General features: G+C 36.8%; 1 protein-coding gene across 3 annotated transcripts in view; it reads right to left on the bottom strand.

Moving 5' to 3' along the window:
* The window catches only part of LOC150107906 (lethal(2) giant larvae protein homolog 1-like), a 443798-nt gene that overhangs the window by 106749 nt on the left and 311592 nt on the right, over positions 1 to 25457 (bottom strand). For all 3 annotated transcript variants that reach the window (XM_090415428.1, XM_090415430.1, XM_090415429.1), the window contains exon 21: positions 17515 to 17635. In XM_090415428.1, the coding sequence (XP_090271554.1) occupies positions 17515 to 17635 (121 nt within the window). The remainder of the gene's footprint in view (positions 1 to 17514; positions 17636 to 25457) is intronic.

The following is a 25457-nucleotide window of genomic DNA, read 5'->3' as shown; positions in this document are numbered from 1 at the left end:
CGGAGAACCGACCAGGGCTTCTGACCTAATGTCCAATCCTCACCTTCTCGTGGTGCACCCTGTTGGGTATCTACTTTGATACTGAACGAACGAGGATGGGCTGGCAATTTGGGATTTAGCCGACCAAATTGTATTCTTATTGGTTAAACCAAAATAAAAAATGATGGTACAACATGACAAAATTTCATGCCGGCTGGGGCGCCGCCCGGTTAAACAAGGCCCCCGTTGTTTTCGCCAGGGAACAAGGACGAACAGTGAAAAGTCAGCTACTGGAACAAATCTGAAAACAAACCCCAACTCAACATCACCAGAGTTAAAGATCGGTACTATCAACGTAAGAAGCCTGAATGGCAAAGAAATGGAGCTAGCTGAGGAATTAGATAAGTACCAGATCGACATAATAGGGGTGACTGAAACTAAAAAGACCAAAACTGGTGAGATGTTTCTGAGCAATAAATACAAAATGTTATATTCAGGCAATGTCAATCAAGGAAAAGAAGGAGTAGCCATAGTATTCAACACAAAATACGAGGCTAATCTTCTTGAATGGCAGTCAGTCTCAAGTAGAGTAATGTGGGCAAATATGAGAATGGGGAACTGGACAATGAGACTTATTTGTGCCTATGGTCCCACAGAAGGTTCTACTAAGGTAGAAGTGGAGGAATTTTTTGAGGCTTTAGAAAAAGCAACTGACACAATGAAAAAGGAAATGTTGGTCCTTGTTGGGGATCTAAATAGTAGAGTAGGAAATGATTGTGAGATATACAAAAATATTTTGGGAAAATTTGGAGAAAAGAGCAAAGCCAATAATAATGGCAAATATCTGTTGGATTTCTGCTCAGGACATGGACTGGTTATTACTAACACCATGTTCCAACATAAAAATGTGCACAAATTCACATGGAGAGAAGAGGCTAGGAATAAGAAAAGTCTCATTGACTATGTTATTGTTGATAGTGATGTTTTCTCCCTGGTGCAGGACACCAGAGTGTACAGAGGATTTGAAATTGGAAGTGATCACTATTTAGTCTTGAGCAGGATAAAATTGAATTTCATAGTGAAAAGAATAACATGTAAGAAAGTTTTAAAGCGAATAAAAGTTGAGCAGCTCTCAGATGTGAACTGTAGACTAATATACACAAATATTATTGAAAAGAAAATGAAAGAGTTTGAGAACAGGAATCAAACCTTGGAGATTCAGTGGCAAACTCTGAAGGAAACATTGATTGATTCTGCCAGAGAGGCATGTGGTGAGGTTGTGTGCAAGGATAAAAAAATCAGAACTCCCTGGTGGACACAGGAAGTTAAAGAGGCAGTGAAGGAAAAGAAGAAAGCATATCAAAAGTTCCTGGCAAATAAGTCAGCTTTTACTCTTACAGAATACAGAGACAAATGTAAGAAAGCTAAACAATGTGTAAAACTAGCTAAACAAAAGTCATGGGAGGACTTTGGCAAGAATACAGAAAATAAATATCAAGAAGGTGGCAAAATATTCTGGAGGTTGTTGAAGAAGCTTAGGAATGAAGGAAAGAGTGCTGTAAAAGGAATTAGAGATGGTAAAGGTGAAATGAAAACAGGAGAAAAAGATATCCTTGAAGTATGGAGTAATTACTTTGAAAAACTGCTAAATGAAACAAGCAGTGATGACAGCACACTGATAAAAAACACTGACCAGGCATGCAGTCAGGAATACATATCCATACTTGAAGTAGAAAAAGCCATCAAAGGCTTGAAATGTGGAAAGGCAGCAGGAGTAGATGATATTCGACCAGAAATGCTGAAGTATGGTGGTATAAGAGTTTTACAGTGGCTGCACTGCATAGTTCAGAAAGCCTGGACAGAGGGACGAATTCCCGATGATTGGAGTAGAGCTCTCATTGTACCCATATATAAAAAGGGAAATAAAACTGAATGTGAGAATTACAGAGGTATTTCCCTACTGAGTGTTCCTGGCAAGATCTATGCAAGTATACTTGAGAAACGGTTGAGAAGAATTGTGGAAGAAAAGCTTGGTGAAGAACAAGCTGGATTCAGGCCAAATAGAGGCTGTCAGGATCAGATCTTCACTTTACAACAAATAGTCGAGAAAGCATGGGAATATAACAAAGATCTGTATTTAAGTTTTGTCGATTTGGAAAAGGCATATGACAAGGTGCCAAGAGAGAAGCTATTCAATACGCTGCAGTTATATGGTGTCAATGGGGCATTATATCAAGCAATACTTAGTCTTTATTTGAGTTGTGAGTCAGCAGTTAGAATTGAAGGAAGTACAGGAAGATGGTTTAATGTTAAATCTGGTGTGAGACAAGGATGTACATTATCCCCTCTGTTATTCATTATCTATATGGATCACATTATGAAGGAATGTGGTATTAAACCTGATATCAAAATTGGAGATGTTAATGTCAGCTCTTTGCTTTATGCGGATGATGTTATACTTCTAAATAAATCCGCTACAAGTCTGCAAGATTCTCTGACTAAATTGAATAGCTGTTGTAATAGATATGGTATGAAGGTCAGCAATAAAAAGACAAAGACAATGAAAATAGGCAGAATCATTGAAAATGTCAACTGTGTTGTGAATGGAGAACCTGTGGAACAAGTAAAACATTTCAGCTACTTAGGCACAATTTTTACTGAAGATGGTAAACTAAATATAGAAATAGACAACAGAATCAGCAAAGCTGGTATCGTGGGAAGTCAACTGAATAAATTCATATGGAATAAGAAAGAAATTAGTCGGAACACTAAATTAGCTGTATACAAGACTGTGTTCAAACCAATTTTAACTTATGGATCTGAGAGCTGGGTCAGAAGTAAAACACTTGACCAAAGACTAGAGACCACAGATATGAGAGTCCTGAGAAAGATTAGAGGCGTGAACAGATGGCATCAATGGCAATATCATATTAAAAATGAGGATATTAGGAAAGAACTTGACATTGTCAGCATCCAGGAATGTGTTAACAGAGCTAATCTCAGATGGTATGGTCACTTAAATAGAATGGGAGAGGAAAGATTAGCAAAACAAGTGTTCTCTGCCAGGTTGGCAGGAAAACGACCCAGAGGAAGACCAAGATATAGGTGGATTGATACGGTACAAAGTGCCTTAGACGATAGAAATATAAGATCTGATAATGTTGGAGTCTTGACAAGTAACAGACTGATTTGGAGGAAAATTGTAGATAGGAAGTTAGTAATGATGTAAATTTTTCATGTAGTACTGTCATATCCTGTACACCCCTTGAGGGTACATGGCAGGAATTTGATGATGATGATGATGATATATTGCAGCCATGCTATGATAGAATCAATCAAGGAGGACAAGCAATGATTACAAATAAGTCAATGCATGGGTTATGCACAAGGAATGGGAATGAATGACATTAAAAAATACCTGAAGGGTATCAGAGACTCATCAAGAGAGGCCATATACTACACATACCAGCTATCATGCTTATTCTTTAATTCATTCACACTACTTGCACTCACAACATCCAATGGCAATCCATTCTAATCACACACCACCCTATGAGAGAAAATTACTCCTCACCCCCTTTCTTAGCAGCTTTCATTCTCAGCTTCCAAGGATGCCCTCTTGTCCTTTCCCCACCCTCCATAAATTGAAACATTCCATCAACTGAAATCTTGTATGACGACCCTTTCAGAAGTTTGTAAGTCTCAATCATCTCCCCTCTTTCTCCTGTCTGCAATCTACAAATTCTGAATCTGTCTTCATACTCAGTATTCCACAATCCTGATATCATTTTTAACACTCGCCTTTGCACTCTGTCCAAAGTATCAGAATCGCAACAGAAACAGGAGACCAGACCTGTGCACAATAGTCTAAGTGAGGTCTTATCAAGGCCTTGTAAAGAGGCAAAATAACATCCTTATCTGGACTACAAGCACTTTTGAGTTGTATTTGCAATCTTTGCCACATGATCCTTGAACTTCAACTTACTATCTATTAACACTTGAAGATCCCTAGCCATATCAGTTTCTTCTAGCCTAATCCTACCAATATAATATGACATTGGATATCTAATCATGCCAAAGTGAATGACTTTACATTTACTGACATTGAACTGACACCCATTTTCCCATGTCCACAATTCCAGCCTATTCAATTCATTCTGCAAGTACTACATATCAGCAGCATTCCTAATTACTCTACCTATCTTTGCATCATCAGTAAATAGATGTATGCCACCTGTCAAATCCTTCCCCATGTGATTAATGTACAAGTTGAATAACAGTGGACCAAGCACTAATCCTTGTGGTACACCATATGGAAGAACTTATACAATGCTGATGAACTGGATATAAATCCATTTGCAGTTAGGCATCTTGAGAAATCAACTGTTCACTGAGAGTGTGAATGTGCAAAGTTAGGAAAACCAGAGCTAAAGGGCATTATGAAAGTATGCATGCAGGCACCATGGGTTAAATGAGTGCAAGAATGACAAAAACAGAATCATCACCAAATTGACAAAGTTGAATGTAGTAGTCTATGCAAGGTATAAAGATTTAGAGGGGACTAAGAGGATACTGCAGTTTATATATAGGGTGATAAAATTTAAAGTATCCTGTTGAAAGCCTTGTGGAGTGCCATCCAGTGATCCAAATGCTGTGAAACATGCAGGAATACATTGTCATGCAGAAGGGATATCAGGGAAAAAAAGTTTCAAAATCCACTGCCAGGGAAACTGTATGATGTACCAAATGTGGATGTAATAATTTTTCTCTCTGTGTGTAAGAAGGAAAAAAGTAAAACAAGCATAAACAACACATTTTTATTCTCTTCTTTTATGCATTCACATGCTGTATTGTTTGATGTGCTGCCCTTTCCAATATGCCACAAACTGCATCCTTTACAGTGTGTAACAGCAGAACACAGCTAGTTGGGACTGATGTTGTACACATACTGCATTATGCTCTTTCAGTGCTGACAAGTTATCAGAATGATCCCAATAAACACTGCCTCTGAGAAATTCCCAGAGCCAGGAGTCACAGGGGAGAAAGATCAGGTGACCGAGACAGACATACAGTGGGAAATGCATGGCTGATCACTCTAGCTTCCATGAGATGTTCTCAAAAAACTTGTACAGATCAACTGATATGTAGAAAGGCTCCATCCTGCATGAAAATGATTGAATCCATGCACAGGCACTGCTGTAGCACAACAAAATTGTTTATCATATCATGATACCTCTTAGCAGCAACTGAGCAGGTCACAGGACTGACTGGTAAATGTGTTCAAAGAAGAATGGCCCAATAATAAATGAAGCTGTAAACCCACACCAGACAGTAACTTTGGGTAAATAAAAAGGAATTTGTTGGATTGCATGCAGGTTTTGCATAGCCCATACCCAGCAATTGTGAGCAAATCCTGCTCCACAGCTCATTAAGGTGAAAGTAAGCCTCATCTCCCCACAAAATTATCCAGGCCATTCAGTGTCCAACTCCACTTGAGCAAGGAATGTCAGTCAACTTTCAAAGTCCTGCATCAGGATGATCTTGAACGGGTAGAAATGCAGAATCTTCCAGACAGTTGTGTAAGGCACATCCATGTGTGTTGATACAGCATGTGCACTGCAAGAACCAAAGCTTTTATTCATGGCCTGCTCCACAACTGCAGTAGCAACTTCATTCACTTGTGAACTGATTGGTTTGCAACCTCTGACAGGTTTAACTCCCAATGATCCCATTTCTTCAAAACAACTAATCATATGTCAGAGCACATGAAGATAGTGGACCTCGTCCACATTTGTTCAGCCAACCAAATTCTGAGTGCAGCCACAGCATTGCAATTTTTTTAGGTAGTACAGCTTCACAAGCATAGAACGTTGGAGCAAGGTCAATGCCATCACTGTAGGCAGAATTAACTGGAATGAAGGGAAAAATCCTATGTTCATCTTTTTAATCCCTCCTAGCACCTAAGTTGTGCGATATATGAATTCAACACATTTGGTGTTTATGACACTCCTTTATGGTAAATTTTGGAACTATACCCCCCCCCCCCCAGAAGATACTGCTTCTGCATGATGCACAATGGATTCCAGAAAAGTTTTGCAGCATTTGGATCACTGGATGGAGCTCCACAAGAACTTAAAAAAAGTATACTTTAATTTATCACCCTGTATATTGATGCCATTAGTATCAGGAACAGGGAGATTTTGGCATTGATTGGTGCAACCTTGCCAAAAGTAAGACATTAGCGAAACTGGTAGCAGATATATTTATAGGAATCCAATGGGAGGGATATAGTATTTTCAAAGAGGTAGAGCAAGCACTGGACAGATCTAAGAGTAAAAATAAAAAGAAGGAAATTTAAATGGTGACAGGAAAATTGAAGATATTCTAGATGTCTTGAGTATTTATAGTAATCTACAGTTTAACCAACTCTTTATCAGAACAGAAAGTTTACATAACTGAAGTACTATTACATGGAATTCTTTAAAAGAAGTTAGTTGACATGGAAGGATGATTTAATTGAAGGGTTGTTATTTTGAAGGTTGGATAAATGGTAGATTACTATACTTGGAAAGGCTGCTAAGCGAAACAAGCTGACAGCATGGTGATTTAAAACATTTAAGAGAATGAAATCAGGAGTACATATCAACATTAGATAACAAAACCCATCAATAACCTGAAATGTGAAAAGGATGCTGGAACAGGTGATATTTGACTTGAAATTCTCAAATATGGAGGTATAAAAGTTTTACAGTGGCTACACTGTAAAATATGATTCAGAAGACATGATCAGAGGGTTGAATTTTCAGATAATTCAAGTAGAGTTCTCATAGTACACATCTCTAAACAAGGATCTAAAACCGAATCTGAGAATCAGATGAATTTCCCTACTGAGTGTTCCTGATAAGATTTATGCAAGTCTACTTAAGAAAGATATTATGGAAGGGAAGCTAGTTTCAGACCAAACTGAAGTTGTCAGGATCAGATTATTCAAAAGACAAATAATTGAGAAATCACTGGAATATTAAGTTTTGTAGATATGGAAAAGGCATTTGCAGTAATTAATCATGGTGAGTTAGAGATCTTGCAGAATGATTTAAATAGGCTGACAGTATGGACAAAAAATAATAGTTGCCAGTTTGCAGAAAAATGCCAAGTTTTGTATTTTCATTCCATGCTTGATGGAAATCAAGTGTGGAATGATTTCTATTAATGGAAATATTCTCCAGGAAATTGAGCAGATAGTTGATTGTGGGAGAGTGTTGGTAGATAGGCATTTGAAGTTCAGAAGGCACACATTACTTGGTTACAGAAGAATACATGAACAATCAAAGTTAAGGAAGATATCTCTCCTCTTATAAGGTATCAATGCTTTTACATCTTGATTACTGTGCTTGATCACCTGGATTCCTTGTAGATGAGAACATAGTAAAGGATTCAGAGGTGAATGACAAGATGGTGAATGATCCCTGAAAATAGGGTAAGAGCATGATTAGCAAGAATAAAAGTAGATTTTGCATTTGTAAAGGAGAGAGCAAATAAATGAAATGGGTTGCCAGAATCTGTTGAGTTTTGTTGTTGAATGTGCTCGAGAGGAACAACAAGAATGCATATTCTGGGTCTTCTCCAATGCATCTTCAAACTCTGTGGAGGTTCCTGGTCAATAATAAACATAAGGTGTTAGTCAAGAGTACACCATATCTCTGCTGGTATTCATACTGACATCACAATTGAAGATGTTCAGCTGAACTCAATTTCATTTAAATGTTACACATATTATACTCCTACATAAATCCAGCAAAACTAAAAATATGGAACTATGGTGAATTTTGTTTTTTTTTTTTAATCTGACTCAAAAAACAAAAGGTCATAAGACTAGAAATAACACATCAATGAATGTATGGATAAAAAGGTATGAAGAAATTACCTTTTTTAAATAACTAAAAATTATTCTTTACAGAATGCAAAAGTAGATAGAATGAAATAGAAGAAAAGTTGGTTTGGTAAGTTCAGAATGACTGTAGCATGTTTAGAATGAAAATCAGGCAATTAAAAGACAAAGGCTACGAAAACAGATAGGAACATGGAAAACATCAACTGCATAAAGAACCCAGAGAACAATTACAGCATTTCAGCTATTTAGACACAAATTTCAATGAAGAGGACAAATTAAAAATAGAATAAGCAAAGCAGGTATGGTGGGAAGTCAAACTGAATAAATTTATATGTAATAAGGGAAAATTAATAAAAACACTAAACTAACTACGAAGGTGGTCTGGTCTGAAAAGTTCTCAACCTAACAATGAAATAACGAATTTATAATTTCAAAATTATTTTTATTTTTCAACATAATCTTCCTTAAGACTAATACATTTATTCCAGTGATGCTCCAGTGCAATTATCATGTCCCTGTAGTGGTTCTCAGTAAGATCTGCAAAATACCCCTCTACAGCTGCAGTCAGCTCTTGATTTGAAGAAAAACTGACCAGTGAGGAAGAGTTTTAGTTTTGGGAAGAGAAAGAAGTCAGAGGAAGCCAAATCTGGAGAATATGGTGGATGTTCTAACAATTCATAATGCAGATCCCTTAATTTTTCCATTGTCAAAACACCTTTGTGGGCAGGTGCATTGTCCTGATGAAAGATGATTTTTTTCCTTCTGCAAACCAGGTCTTTTCTCATGAATTTTTTCATCTAGTTTGGTTAAAAGATCAGAATAATATTCCCTGGTTATTGTTCTACCCTTTTCAAGAATTAATAAAAAAAATGCCTTTAGCATCCCAAAACACTGATGCCATGACTTTTCCTACTGATGGAACCGGCTTTGTCTTCTTTGGCACTGAACAACTGGCTTCTGTCCACTGTTTTGACTGCTGTTTGGATTTTGGTGTGCAATGGCGAATCCAAATCTCATCCATCATGCACTTTGACTCGCCAGTCATCGAATACCATATCGTGCACGTGATCAATAATTTCTGGTTGTTACACTTTTTAGACGTTCTTCACAATGGATCATCTTCAAGGCTGGTACAGCCATGTTTAAACTTGGCAGCTCATTTTTTAATTGTCGAAAATGAAGGAGAAGAGTGCCCATAAACTTTCATGAACTTCGAATGAATTTCTTTTGCGGCTAAACCTTCTTTTACAAAGAATTTTATAACTGCGCAAGACACCAGTTTTGCTTCAGACAGCTGTATAAAACAAACTACTTGATAGAATGACTTGCAATTTCACATGGATGCTTATGACAGATGTATCAACTTAGAAAAAAAAACCTTGCAGACAGTGTTGCAATCTATGGTCGAGGCAGAGAACTTTTCACACCACCCTCGTATATAAAAGCTATTGTTCGACCAATTTTAACTTATGGATCTGAGAGCCAAGTTACAAATATTTGATCAAAGATGGACAAGAGGTTTGAGAAAAGTAGGGGAGTGAAGAGTGATATATATAATGGTGGTGACATTAACAGTGAAGTAAGAACTTGTTACCAATCAGGATTGTGTGGATATATTGCTAATCTAGGGATATGGTCATTTACAATGACTAAGGAAAGTTTAGCAAAACAAGTGTTTGATGCCAGAAATGAGACCAAAGAAAGAAAAAATATACAAACTCTTGGGAAATAAGACTAATTTAAAGATAAATTGTTAAGTTAGTAATAAACTTATGCGGTAACTATCATATACCCCTTAGTGGATACATATCAGGAATTTTGTGATGGCTAAAGTATTGGAAAAGTACATTAAGGACAGAGTTCAGGAATCAATGGACAGGAATATGATGCTCCATGGAGACAGCATGAATTTGTGGAGGGAGATTTCATTTTAGTAAGTTGTGCTATTTCTACAACTAAGTGAAATTTGAGTAATTAAGGGAAATGGCTACGCCACATTGACAGATTTTGCAAAGGCATTTGACGGTATTAATAAAAAGATGGAACACTATTACAAATGTTGCAACAAATGAGGATGGACATGGAGATAGATTAAATTAAGTATAGTTGCTGGGAAAATTCCCATGTTACTCCTCTTAAACACTATTAATAATTACAGCTATTATAGCCTGTTTTTTTTTTTTTTTGTTGTTTAGGAGTGTCTCTTATTTTAATACAATAAGGGACATTGGCTAACATTACTCAAAAAAGGGGTGTATATATATTTTTAGGGCATTATGGGTGAGTACAGAAGGCAATATGGCAGAATAAAAGAGGTGGAAAAAATTTTGTACACACCTTGTTTTTGGTTCTATGATGCCTTCCAATTCCAAAATCTTACTGAAGGTTGTTTATAAATGGGGGGGGGGGGGGGGGGGGGGGAGCGTAAGCTGCAATCTCTGAGACAGAAATTGCAGCTCACGCCCTTGAACTAAAACATATCCCCCAAATCGACAAGGCCATAATCATAGACAAACAAGACAACGAAACAATGCTTAGAATATCCGAAACTATTGCCATAAAATGCGATGAAAATTCTATCAACGCCCACTGCCCCTACCTAATTTCCGAATGTTGGATGATTCAGAACTTACAAATTAAGCCTCCAGCCATTTAGCGACCACAAATGCCCTAATTTGGCAGATGCAACTTGCAGCCTTGACAGAGCCCTACGCTCATTCCCACAAGGTTCCGATGACGGTCAGACAACGTCCGAAACGGTCCATACCCCGTTAACCCCTGTCCAAGTTTACACATAAGGATATTCTTCCCCTTTGTTTCCCCCCCCCCCCCACCACCACCACCACCACACACACACAGAAAAAATTGTGGCCCTAAACAAAATAATATATATATTATTAATAGTAACCCAGGTTTCCAATCTTATTTCCCGCGTCAAAACGCACCCCATGTCCCCCATGGGGTTAAATTCTATTCTTTTTTCTATAATTTGTATGAGTGTAAATGTGAGATCTGTGCAGGATCTTCCTTTCCTAAAGCCGCACTGTTCTTCTCCAATAATTTCCTCGGCCCATGGTGTCAATTTACTTCTAATTATATTTAGATATATTTTATAGCATGTATTTAATAAGGATTCCTTAGTTTCCACAGACTATTGCTATCTTCCATTCTTGTGGGGCATTTCCTTTTTCCCATATTCTGTTCAGAAATTTAATCTTAATTGAAATGGTTTAGAGCTGTATTTGTATATTTGTATAGTTCTGAATTTATTCCATCTTCTCCTGTAGCTTTTCTGTTTTTTAGTATTTCCAATATTTTCTTTAGATCATTTAACTGTATTTTTGTTTCTTGATTTATTACTTGTTTTATTTCAATTTGATTATCATTGTTTAGAATCTGGGTGTAGTGATTGGTCCATTCTTTTGTGGAGGGGCCTTCTAATTGTAGATTATCCTTTGTTTCTTAAGTCATTTTTTTAATGATTTTATAGCTCTTTAGTTGAGGTCCATTTATGTTGTGCTGTAATCTTCATACAAAATTTTTCCAGTCTTGTCTGATGATTTTCCTGGTTTCTCTTCTGAAATAGAATATAAAAGAACTGATTCTTTTATATTCTATTTCATTTCCTATGGTTCTGTTGTTTAACCATTTAAGGTAATTTCTTTTTTCTTTCTTATTAAAGATTCTATTTCTGGGTTCCAGGTTCTTAGTCCTTTCCTTTTTCTTTGCAGTTTTGGCTTCATATGCTGCTTGTTTTACTATTTGTTTAATGTTTTGCCAATCATTTTCTATATCTGTATCTTCATTTATTTTCTTTATATGATTTGTAAGTCTTCTTTGATATAGTTCTGTGATACTATCTTGCTGTAACAGTTCTATCTTAAATTGAGTCTGCTTTTGTGTTTTTGTATTGTTTCTATTTCTCTGGTTTGGGATCTTAATAGTACTGATTAATAAATGGTGGTGAGAGTCAATATTGCATCCTCTGTATACTTTGCAATTACTTCCCAACCTCTTTAGTCAATGATGCTTTTATATCCTCTGGTTTCCCATGTATATTTATGTATATCTTTATGTTTAAAGAATCTGTTGGTGATTTTCAAGCTATTATAGGCCACAAATTCCCTGAGTTCTCTTCCAATTTCAAAACAATAAATTTGGTAAATACAAGATGGTGTTCAATTTTAACTTAAGCATGTGAAAGTTGGTTTAGAATATGAATGTTATGAAAAAAATTAAGGGAGTGAAGAGATGACATCAATGGCAGACTTATTAAAAATGAGGATATCAGGAAGGAATTTAACATTTTTAGCATTCAGGAATGTGTGAATCACATGACCAATTGACACAGAATGTAAGAGGAAAGATTAACCATGCTACCAGCCAAGACATCTATAGAGACATCAAGGTTATCATGGATGTGAAGTGCATATTAAAATTGTAATACCATTGAACTTACATTGAAATATATAATGGATACGAGGCATATGAGGATGCATATTTGATCCATAATGGCTGGTAAGGTGGTTAATAAAACTTTTTTTTTTTATTTCCAAGATGGCAGGAAAAAGATCTAAAGAAAGACTAAGATGAAGGTGGATTAATACAGTTAGAAGTGCTTAAAAAAAAAATAAAAATAAAAAAATAAAAAAGCTTTTCAATCAGAACATGAAAGCAGGTGGCTGGAAAGGAGTATAACCACCACCTTATCTGAAGAAAAGGAAACCTCTGAGTTGAATAGTAAATTTCTTCATTTGATTTGCACAACATGTGAAACAGTGATGATATGAATGGTGGACCATACTGTTAATGTTATTCCAAGAATCTATTCAAAGGCACATTGAATCTAAATTGCTAATAGGAAACTCAGTGTGATGAACAGCCTTATGATAAAAACAGCATCATTGTAGCTTGGAAGAACAACAGAACATTGCACGCTTCCATCAAAAAAATACCCAAGTTCGATTCTTGCAGATGAGAGAATCTTTATACTGGCTTTTCAATTCAAGGTGAGTTATAGCCTATTTCATATAGAGATAGCAAGGTTTTCTTCTCCTAGAAACTCAAGTTTTTCATCCTGCATACACACAAATTGGCCATGAGCGCGCGCACACACACAATTCACAGACCAAAATACTATTTGTAGTGGTGGTGAGTAATAGATAGAGTTGTATATTGATGGTAGTAAGTGTTGTGGTTAGCGTATCAAGTTGGAGAGATGAGTATAGTGAAGAAGTGTGCCCTCCCATGATGAGTCCTTGGACTATTCCCTGGAGGTGTCATGGAATAAAAAAATATCATTTCACCATATCGGGGGGGAGATACACATTCTTGATGTATACTACAAACTTTGGAATAAGATTTTTTCATCTTTTAAGAAATGTTAAGCAATTAATTAACAAAGGCATTTTGTGCTTTAAATTCTCAAAACAATGTATCCCTGTCTCTTCCAAGAATGTTCAAAGATGCATGTAAACAGATAACTAACATTCTTTTAGAGGTTTTAAAAGAATTATTCTAAATACAGCATAGTGGAAATACCCCAGTTAACTGATGGTTGTTCAGACCAGTTCTTTTACATTCAAAATCTTCTGCATTCTTTCTTTCTCACCTGAAATCCACAACTTCATCTATCCTATGTAGGCCAGACCACATGAGCATGATATATACATACTGGCTACTGAATTAGAAACTTATTTAATACAATGATTTCCGTATAGGCTTGTGACTGCCAATACTGATTGTCTTCAATTCTCTACACATAGTTCAGTGAGATAGGTCAGGAACAGCCTTCATTAAATGCTTTCAACTGCTGCACACAGAAAATTGTCTGTACAAGCCTTCTCAGACAATGGCAATCTTTTCCTGAGAGACTGTCTTTGGACTATAGTTACACCTCTTAGAGGAGTAATGCAGGTCATTTTTCCTGATTAAATACCTGGGATATCCCATCTTTTGAGAAACCAGTCAAGCTTTGCCGTTTTAAAAATTGTGGCTCCGGCCAGATGGGTAACTAAAATAAGCCCTTTATCGAGCTCCGAAAGATCCTTTGTTTTTCTCATTGTGTTCACTGTTAATTACTGACCAGCAGCATTCTTATATTGTTGCCTAGAACATGTGGTGATGCACATGACCAAGTATTTTGCATCTAAGCTGCATAGGTGATGCTTATGCACATCTGCATAAAGGTTTCTAATTCAATGGCCAGTATGTGTAGATAGCAGTCTAATTTGGAGAGAAACCATTGATAGGAATTTAGTAATGATGTAAGCCACTTGTGTAGTACTATCATAATATGCTATAACCCCATCCCAAAGGGTACACATCAGGAATTTAATGATAATTCAGTTATTTTGTCAATACTAAATTGGGAATGGCAGTAGCAAGTTAATAAAGCTGATGCAGAGATTCTTCGAGATAATCTAAACAGACAGGAAGTTTGGGTAAATAACAGCTATCAATTTAATGTGGCAGCGTGAGGTTATGAATTCTGGGATAAAAAAGAATTGCATGCTATGTATTATACTGATAGGCTGCACTACAGGAAATTGGTGGCTAAGTCTATCAAAGATTACCTATACCAAAGCAGAAAAAATAGCTGAAGGGATCAACATGGATTTTAACACCCTGAGAAGCAGAGACAAGTATTATTCTCTTTATATATGGATTTGATATTCACACTTGGACACAGATTTATTTGTCTTGTTTTGCTCAAAATGTGGACAGTGGAAAGGAGTCAGAGCCAAGCAATCAAAATTGTGAAATGTGTGTAGAGAATATGAAGATACTGAAAGTTTGTAGGCTAGAAAGTTTAGCTGATAGGAAGAAAAGAAGAGATATAAAAATTTAACTTACTAAACAGTGAAAAGTTTGTCGCCTGGCACTTTCGCAAATGCCTTTTCCACACCTACAAAACAAATATTCAGATCCTTATTATATTACAATAATTTCCCAATTATTTGTAGTAAAGTAAAAATGTGATTTTCATCAGTCCTACTTGGCCCGATCTCAGCTTAAGTTTCTCTTCCACTCCACATTTTTTTAAATCCATTTAATAAGTAAACTTGAATAAATCGCATAGGGAACACTTGGTAGCAAAATTCTTCAATAGTTCACATTTTTTTTTTTTTTTTTTTTTTTTTTTTTTAATAACAGATGATACCAAGAGAGCTCTACTCCAGTCCATTTGGACTGACATTTTGACCTGAACTTCTGAGTATAGCAGAAGTCAGGTTAGATTCCTTCCTCCTTCAATTTAAGTTTTTTTTTCCCTATCTTAATATTCATGTGTTTCTGATTCCATTTCACTTTTTCATATTTCCTACCATAGTGCTCTCACTCTACTGCCTCATTTAACAAATGAGCTAAAAATATAAAAAAAAGTTAAAAGTTATTATTATTATGGACAACTCCAGGAGGAGTCCTTAGACTCACCAAGAGAAGCCATAAACATCATGTCAAGAATTGTCCGACATTTGTGCAGTATCTATCATACTTTCTTTTAACTCATTCACAGTCATGTCATCCACAATAGACTCTGGCAACCCATTACACTCATTCACCACTCTCCAAGCAAAAAACCTAGTTCTAACACCATGCTAACTACTGTTATGTCGTGGTTTCTCTCTACTTTCTTAACTTATATACTTCTTTAACCTCTATTATCTTTTCTTGTGTGTGTATTCTAACTAGAATCTACCTAGGGATATTTCCTTTTCAGATACTGGCAAATTTGTATTTATACTGTGCCAGCCAGTATCCTATAACAGGAATTTATTCAAGTTCAGGGAAATATTCCTAGATTCATTGTCATACACTCTAACACACACATTTAAATAGATATCGGTACTTTGCAGTCGTGACCAATGATCTATTCTTAAACATATATATACTATAATTTCTCCCACTATGGTTCTAATTTTATAAGTGGTAATTTGATATCTCGAATTCAGGCATGACTCAGGCATATGCAATAAAACATGTTTATTGGAACTAAATGACAATTATAACTAAATTGAATCAAAATACTAAAACTTCTAAATCTCATCCTAAAATAGTTAAACAATTTAAAGTTATCAAATTCACTTGGATAGATCAAAGTATTAATCATACAAAACAATGGAAAGCAATGACAATATCACACTAAATTAAGATCCTCTCATGTATGCTATTCATAAAGTACATATTACACAACTTGTTGCTATCTCAGTTAAGGTTATCTACTAAACAAAATACACTTATTACTTCAGTTTATTCAGTCAATTAGATTCGTTCCTGACAATTCCTTGTCCAACAGAATTTGCTGTCTCAAAATACGAAATCTTATCAATGTTCTCTAAGGATTGTCCACATTACTTAATCAAACACAAATTTCTATCTTCTATCACTTCCGGAACAAATAAAGATCTCTACATTACCCTGGTTCTTTCTGAAGGTCTATTAACTACCATGTTCTGGTTATCCTTCAATTGGCTATCTCAGCGCTTGGCTTTTGGCTACGTCGTCCTTTCTACTGTTCCGGACTCTAACTAATTTCTGGACTGAAGGCAATCTCTGATCTTCTGATGGGACATCCAGCGAATGGCACGATTCTGCATAAGCTGATGATTCGCGTACAGCTCCGCGTGGAATCTTCTTAATCAGGAATCAGGATCAGTATAATCAGGAAAACGGCCCGCTGTCCGACTTCATAGAACCCTGCCTCGTCCTTTCTCTGACCACCGGTCAAGAATCCTCGAGATGAAATCCGGAACAAAAAAAAAAAAAAAAAAAAGCCCTTGCAATATGGCATGCGTTGCCTTATATTCTGTGTTCTAGTGCCCTCTTTTTGCTGTATTCCTTTTCGCACGACCCTTAGTTTTAATGTCCTTAAGATGATCCTTATTCTCCCTATTGCTGTTAGGTGCTGTCTTCGAGGAAAGTGCGCTTACGTTATCTTCTGCGTATGCTATAGCCTTCGGTGTTACGATCGATACGTGTGTTTCAGACGTGACCTTTGCACAGTTACTCATTACTGTCTGGCGATTTACATTATTTTAGATAGCTTAATAGGACACAAATTTAAGCCAATATTTCCTTTACATATAATCATAATTTGACATAATTCTCTAGTCTAGTTTTCCTGTTTTGATTATAAATATTTCTAATACATTACACATATTAACGCACATTCTCACATACAACAAACAAGGCCTTTATTACTTTCTGCCGGTGTGCAGGTATTATCTCAAATTAGTTAAAATTTTCATGTTAGATTCTGAATGAACAACTTCTTAGAAAATCCTCCATTCAGGATCTAACACTACATTCTTACTCAGTTACCATGGATGGCCACCTAGATGCTACAGAAATTTTCCCTTGAAGTTATAAGGATGTGGGGTAAACATGAGAATGGTGACTAAATTTTTAAGAATAGTGCTGAATGAATAAAATTAGCTGCTAGAGGTATATAATTCAGTGCTCTGTTAGTGAAACAAGTTTAAGGAATTAGTATATTATAAGCATTATGTATATAATGGTGCAAGCCTTCTGCAATGAAACTTTGAACTCTTTGAAGATGACTAGGTAATAATACATATGATACTCAGAGTAAGCACTGTGGTAGTCAACAGTACATTCACTATCACTTAACTAAAGTTACTTACTGAACATCCTCTGCTTTTATACAATGATGGACTAGCTGCTTATGAAGATCTAGAATACTATATACACTGATATCTCCAACATTTGTAAGGCACATCATACAATTTTCTGTGTGTTTAGCATCTAGAAATGAAGGGGGGGAAATTAAAATCTAAAACTAAACGATTAAAATTAAAAGCAACAATATCAAATAAATAATAACATTTTGTATTATTTAACCTATTAAATGTTAATATTTGTAGGATGTAACCATAAACATTTCTTAAACAACTTCTGAAGTGTTCATTATTCAGCAGTTATGCAGCATTCCTTAAATTATCAGTGTTCGTTAAACAACTGTAAACAGTTTTAAGCAAATTCAAGCTTTAGCATACATATGATATGCTACTATATCTTTGTATTATAGATTGACACTTCATAGCAAAGAAAGAAGCTGAATATAAGACTGAAGCTTAATGAACTGATCTTAATGACTTAAAAATTGCTCACAAACTGAGTATTTCTCTGAATACTTAACTTTTATTCAGGCATGATTTTTTTAAATTCAACAATTAAGGTCTATAAATAAAGGACATGCACAAAACCTCTGTCAGGCGATCAATATTGTCAGATCTTGTATTTCACTCTAAAGCACTTCTTACTGAATAAATCCACCTAAACCTTGGTCTTCCTCTTGGACTTTTTCCTGCCATCATCTGTTGTGCTAACCATTCTGTATAAATAATCATACCACCTATCTCAGGTGTAGCTCTGCTCACACAATGCCGAATGCTAACAATGCCAAGTTGCTTTTTAGTATGTTCATTTTTAATGCGATTCCACCTCTGATGCATCTATTTACTCTGTTAATTTTATCAGAAAAGATAAAGTCTGCAGACTTGTTTTTTAATTTTTATTTCTGATCCAGCTCTCAAATGCTGTGGAGTTAAAATTGGCTTAATGCCATTATACTACTTTTGACCAATTTCTCTCATTCCATATAAATCTATTTAGTTAACTCCCAGCCATTTAGTACAGTTTCATGAATTCTAGTGTATTTTACCTATATAATTTGCCATTTTCACTAACAATCAGGTCTACATAGCTGAAATTTTTTCTTCTAAGTTTCTCATTCAGAATGTAGTTTTTAATGTTGGCTTATTTCATTGGCAGCAACATTGAAAACATCAGCTCTTTTCATAAGTAATAAGACTGCCAGTAACAAAAAGACTTGTCAATTTTCTTACCACGTTTGATACAGCAGTTATTCAATTTAGTTAAGGAATCCTGCTAACTTTTAACATCTGCATAAAGTAAAAATTCTTGTAGATAAGCTTATACCTTTGTTATACATAGGTTTTAATTTTTCAGGAAATGACAACGTATACTAGATTTATTTTTTCCCCTGAGGTGTCCCACATAGGTTTGGATAAAACCACATTGTTGATGGGAGGGGGGGGGGGGGAATTGTAAAGTTTGTGTGTATTTATCTGTGTAGGTGGGGTTTCCCTACCAACTGAGAAAGAAAGGGTGCCAATGAGAGCCAATGATATTAATTAAAACAACTTCAATCAATACCTGCCTATATTTCGGCAATGTTATATTGCCATCATCAGGGATCACAAAAAACATGATATGTGCAACAGGCACTAAAAATGGGCAAATGAAGGCAACAGATGTCAGGCCTAGAGTCCTAAACAGTATACCTCCTAGTGGACTAAATTGGGTTATCTTGGCCATTGGTCTTAAAACGTATAATTTTAAAAGACTAGGTAGAAGCCTAATGTCCTATGAGGGGTGATGTTGGCTAGCCATAGCTGTTGGGTAGAAGGCCTAGGAATTAGTTTCCCAAATCTTTGAAAGTTTAACACAACCATAATTGATTCTAAAGAAGTATTTTGAATTCATATCTGTTGCAGTGAAGCAGTATTTTTTTTCCCATTTGATTCTGCGCAAGATATCTAAAGGCATGGTCAGCTAGACCTGACCGTAGTTATGGCAGCAGATGCATTTATTTTTAAAAAAATATTTTTGTTGGCAGATCTCCCTGTATGACCATAATATAAGTTGCAAGAACAAGGATTTTTGTGAATACCTGGAGCAGAGAGAATCCTTATGGGAGTGGATAAAAGCAAACAGCTTTGAATGAGATTTGAAATCACCAGCAGATTTATTTTTTTCCCCTGAGGTGTCCCACATAGGTTTGGATAAAACCACATTGTTGATGGGAGGGGGGGGGTGTAAAGTTCGTGTGTATTTATCTGTGTAGGTGGGGTTTCCCTACCAACTGAAAAAGAAAGGGTGCCAATGAGCGGTGCATGATTAGAATATCTAGAAAAGGTAGGATAATTTCCTAAAGTGAACTGGATTCTGGGGTGCTGGTTAAGGAGGAAGAAGTAGCATGTTTTAGCCATATGGGGAAATAGACCACATCAATATATATTAGCTGGGTAAGTTTGAGAATAGAAATATCAAGAGCATATTTTGATGAAAAACATGCTTCTAATTGCAAATTTCAATATATAAATTGACTAGAGAGTAAAGTTCAATGCTATACCCTCTGTTTATAAATAGTGTACTCCAAAGTGGAGTAGCCAGTATGAATTGCAAAATTGAAAAGATCAATGGTATCAGGGAAGAAAACATCTTTCAGTAAAACTAAAGTGTCAGAAAGCAGTAAACTGGTAAAAGGGTGATACTGAAGCTAACAATGATATTTTAAACTAAATTTTAGATTAAAGATTTAAAATGAGTGGACTTTTTAATATATGATGAAGTATGACCACTAGTAAATGGGATTTGAGATTTTTTTGACAAAAAAAGGGGGAGGAGGTTCAATGGTAATCACTATGGGACCAAGGGTTATTTGGTTTATGAAACATATGGATGGAGAGGGGAAAAGGCTAGTTATTTTATTTTTTATTTATTTTAACTATTTCAGGAGGCCAGAAGAAAACATCTTAAGGTTGTGACAAATTGTAAGGTAATTCCAACAGATCAAGTAGCACAACAACACCGACTGCTGTGCGCAGACTTTAAATTAAGATCGAAGATAAGAACTTCTGGTTGCCATGGGATGAAGACAATTAAGTGGTTTCGCTTAAAAGAAGAGAGTGTGAGGAATCGTTTTAGGGAGAGAGTGTTAGAGAGGATTTCGGATGGACTGGAAAGTGTACAAGATTGGTGGAAACATAATTCAAAAGTAATCCTGAGCTGTGGAATCGAGGTGCTTGGTGAGACATCTGGAAAGATTAGAGAGCAGAAGGAGGGTTGGTGGTGGAATAATGATGTACAAGTGGCAGTGACAGCTAAGAGGAAGGCAAAGCAGAAGTGGGATGAGTCAAGAGTGGAAGAGGACAGAGGTGTACAAAGAGAGAAAGCAAGAAGCCAAGAGAGTTGTGGCACAGGCGAAGGCCATGGCATATCAAGATCTGTATGATCAATTAGAAACAAAGGAAGGACAGAGAAAAATTTACCAACTAGCAAAATGTAGAAATAAAGCAGCTAAGGACATCTTACATGTGAGGCAGATCAAAGATGCTGAAGGAAGAGTATTATGGAGGGATGTGGACATAAGAAACAGATGGAAAATATACTTTGAGGGACTTCTGAATGAGGAAAATGCAAGGACTCGCAGAGGAGATGGGCAGCCTTCTGAGGGGATGGTGCAGAACCTTCAGTAGAATGGAAGTGACAGAGGCCATGAAGAGGATGAGGAATGGAAAAGCGGTGGGCCCCGACAGAATTCCAGTGGAGGCATGGAAGGCACTGGGGGAAGAGGGAATTGACCTGCTGTGGGACCTGTTCATGAAAGTTTGCCAACAGGAAAATATACCCGAGGAATGGAGGGAGAGTACTCGTTCCCATCTACAAGGGTAAAGGGGATGCACAAGACTGTAAAAATTACAGAGGGATAAAGTTGATGTCCCACACAATGAAGATCCTAGAAAGGGTTCTTGATGGTAGATTGAGGGAGGCGGTGGAGATTGCAAAGGAATAATTTGGCTTCATGCCTGGTAGATCAACAACAGATGCTATCTTTGGGTTACGACAGATGATGAAAAAATATCGAGAGAAACAAAGGGAGCTACATCTGGTATTTATTGATCTGGAGAAAGCATACGATAGAGTGCCAAGGCAAGAAGTCTGGAGGTGTCTGAGGGAGAAGAAGGTGCCGGAGAAATATGTCAGGTTGGTGCGGGAAATGTACAGAAATGTGAAGACAAGTGTTCGGACCTGTTTGGGACAGACAGAAAGTTTTCAAGTAACAGTTGGCTTGCATCAAGGGTCAGCATCAAGTCCGTTTCTGTTTAATATTGTGATGGAGGTGGTAACAGAGGAGGTGAGAGAAGATGCACCTTGGACAATGTTGTATGCAGATGACATCTTGCTGTGTGTAGATTCAAGAGAAGAAGCGGAAACTAAACTGGAAAGATGGAGAAAAGTACTGGAAGAGAGAGGTATGAGACTGAGCAGAAGTAAGACAGAGCATATGTGTTGCGCAGTGGGCAGTGGCCAGGAGACAGACCTGGAGCAGGAAGGTGAGAGACTTTAGATACTTAGGTTCGACAGTGGAAGAAGATGGAGGAGGTGAGAAGGAAGTGGGATGCAGGATACAAGCAGGTTGGAGGAACTGGAGGGAGATGGCTGGAGTGTTATGTGATAAGAGGGTGCCGATCAATCTGAAAGGCAAAATTTATAGGACAGTAGTGAGGCCAGCTATGACATATGCTATAGAAACTGTGGCCCTGAGGAAAAATAACATTAGCAGGATGGAAGTAGCAGAGATGAGAATGCTTAGGTGGATGTGCGGTGTGACCAGAAAGGATCATCTGAGAAATGACTATGTCAGGGGAACAGTGAAAGTTACGAACTTAGGAGCGAAAATACAGGAAGCAAGGTTGAGATGGTTTGGTCATGTGATGAGGAGGGAGGACGAATATGTGGGAAGAAGGGTCATGCAGATGGATGTGCAAGGAAGGCGGAAAAGCGTGGGCGGCCAAAGAAGAGATGGAGGGAGCTGGTAGAAGAGGACTTGAAGATGAAGAACTTGGATGTGGTGACAGCCCAAGACAGGAAGGTGTGGAGGAGCCTCATAACAAACAGTGACCCCACTTAAGTGGGAGAAGCTGCAGAAGAAGAAGAAGATTTCAGGAGGCCAACATGTGACATTTTTAGAAGCCTTTTTATAATTGGTAATTCCTTAGAATTCCTTCTGAGAATAGATAACCATAATCCAGTGGTTTACAAGTGTGGTTTCTGATCAATGCATCCATTGTCTGATCACCAACATTACTGCCCCCCCCCCTTGTTATTTGTATGTCGTTTTTGTGGTTTGCTGTGGTTGGGTGAAGATGGAGAGTTGTAAAGTAGGTTCCCTCCCTCGATAAGTCTGACTCCTTGGAGGTGTCATGTAATGATAAGTTTTAGGATAGTATTCCTAATGATGTCTCTGAGTGAGACAAAATATAGGGTCTATTAAACTTTTTTTGTCTGTATTCATTCCATTAAACCTAATGAGTTTAAACCAGCACATATTTTTGAATGCAACTAAGACTATCAAGTTAAGTACAAATTTCATAGATGTGTTTTTTTCAGAATGAAAATTCTGATATTCCATGAATCTACATGACAATAGCTAAGACCTCTTGTAATGCAAGAAGAATTGAATAGAGGTCATTCCTGCACTAAGAAGGTGCTACAATAATCTGATTAAAGATTTAATTGTGATATGTACATATAACTTGAATCCCCCTCCATTCTAAAGAACTGCTCTCACTCCCAACTGTAGCTATTTACTGTGGACCTGGATAGCCAAGTGGACAGCTCTACAAATAGGTTGTGACTCGTACCAAAATTTAATGGAATGAATACCAACACAAAGAGAAGTAATTAAAAAGCAAGTTCAATTGTCTGTCATAGGTCACAAACATTCAGGAATATAATATTAAAATTGTAATAACACACCCAAAAACAAACAAAACAATAAGTGGACGAAATTAGACTAAAGCTTCAGGTTATGAGGGACACCCTCTATAGGTGCTGTTGGGCAGGAGGCCTAACAATTAATCTCAAAGATGCCAATGACAGATTCAAAACATCATAATAATTAAACTTGCTTCTTTTCTTTTAGGATTACACTGTGATCAGCATTCATTTTAAAAATTTTTATGGAATTTACAACCATGTTAAAAAAACTTTTTTATTATCCCGACGTTTCGATCTTCACATCAAGATCATCATCTGGAGCATACATAAGTATACAGAACAAGCTGAGTTACATCATTAACTGTAAGCTAGAGAACGAATGATTTGATCACGTTATTCTACTGGCGTGACCTCTGGTGAATAAAAAATAAATAAAATAAAATAAAAATTTTTTACATCAAGCTAAATTCTATTTTTACAATGACAGGAATAAACATTCTTTAAGATGGTTTTCTTTCAGAAACAATTGGTGTCCTATTTTTAGTATTACAATTCCTATTTTTTATTTACAATACTGGATTTTCTACAGTCCTGTTTGTAGTTGTTCTTGGTGAGGAAGGTCGAATATATACCTTCCATGTGTTTTGGATTTTTAAACCATCATTGTTGTTCAGATTGGGGTGGTTGCTGATAATCTCTCAGGCTTCCTTGAATTTCCGTTCATACCACGTTCTAGTGTGATGTAGACAGCTGGTGGTTTTCCAGTCAATTCTGTGTAAGGTATTCAGGGCATGATCAGAAAGGCCAGCTCCACCATAATTATATTTAATGGGTCATTTATGTTCTTTTTGTCTAATAGGAATAGTGCATCATGTTTCTCCTGTATATGGTATGTTGCAAGTACAATAAATCCGGTATACTCCAGGGTGAGCTAGTGGAGGGAGTGGGTCTTTGGATAAGTTGAGTAAGTTTTTTAATTTTGCAGGAGGTTTAAAGGTGGCTTTGAGGTTGTACTTTTTGTTTATTTTGTCTGATATTCCTTTAACGTAGGGAATGGTTATAGTTTTACTGTAGTCTGGTTTGTCTTTGTTTTTTTATTGTGGTTTTGTAGAGAATTTTGTTTATAGTATTTTGGCTGTATCCGTTTTTTTGTAGGATATTACTGATAATTTTAAACTCGTCTTTCAGTGCCTGTTCACCGGAACAAATCGTCTGAGCTCTGTTTTTTAGCGTGTTGATGACACCTAGTTTTTGTGCTGGGTGGTGGTAGGAGTTTATGTGTATATATTGTCCCGTATGTGTCAGTTTTCGGTAAACAGTGAAGGAAAGATTGCCCGAGGGAAGACGTGTGACAAGTGTATCTAGAAACTGAAGTATGTTGTGTTTTTCAATTTCAATTGTGAACTGTATGCGTTTGTGTTGTTTGTTTAGGTGGCTATGGAATGTGTCTAATGTCTGGCGGCCATGGGACCAGATCGCGAAAACATCGTCAACGTATCTAAGCCAGACTTTGGGTTTTAGAGGGGAGGAATCTAGGGCAAGTTGCTCAAAATGTTCCATGTAAAAGTTAGCATTAGCAATGGGGGGGGGGGGGGGGAAATAATGGCGAGCCCATGGCTGTGCCTTCTTTTTGTAAGTAGAAGGCGGTTTGCCATACAAAATAACCCGACTGTAATACATGCGCAAAATCGCAATGATATCTGGAGGGAATTTGTTTTGTAGGAGAAGGATTGTGTCATTGATTGGGACATTCGTAAAGAGGGCAGAGACGTCAAAACGGACTAATAAATCATCTTTTTCTAATGTAATATCGTTGATGATGTTTATGAAGTGTTGTGTGTTTTTGATATAGGCGGGGGAATGACCTACCAACTCCTTGAGTGTTGCTGCCAATTTTTTGGCTAAATGATACGTCGGGCTATCAATTCCTTCAACGATAGGTCTTAGCGGGGTGTTTTCTTTATGAATTTTTGGTAGCTCGTAAATTCTAGGGGAGGGTGCGTAATGAAATCAGATCTCACGGCGCTTTTTCCACATG

This window comes from Typopeltis vanoorti, chromosome 3 (assembly GCF_054136105.1).
Source record: "Typopeltis vanoorti isolate ZY-2024b chromosome 3, IOZ_Tvanoo_1.0, whole genome shotgun sequence".
NCBI classification, from domain to species: Eukaryota; Metazoa; Arthropoda; class Arachnida; order Uropygi; family Thelyphonidae; genus Typopeltis; species Typopeltis vanoorti.
The sequence above is the reverse complement of the archived record's forward strand: the minus strand, read 5'-3'. Positions and strand labels throughout refer to the sequence as shown.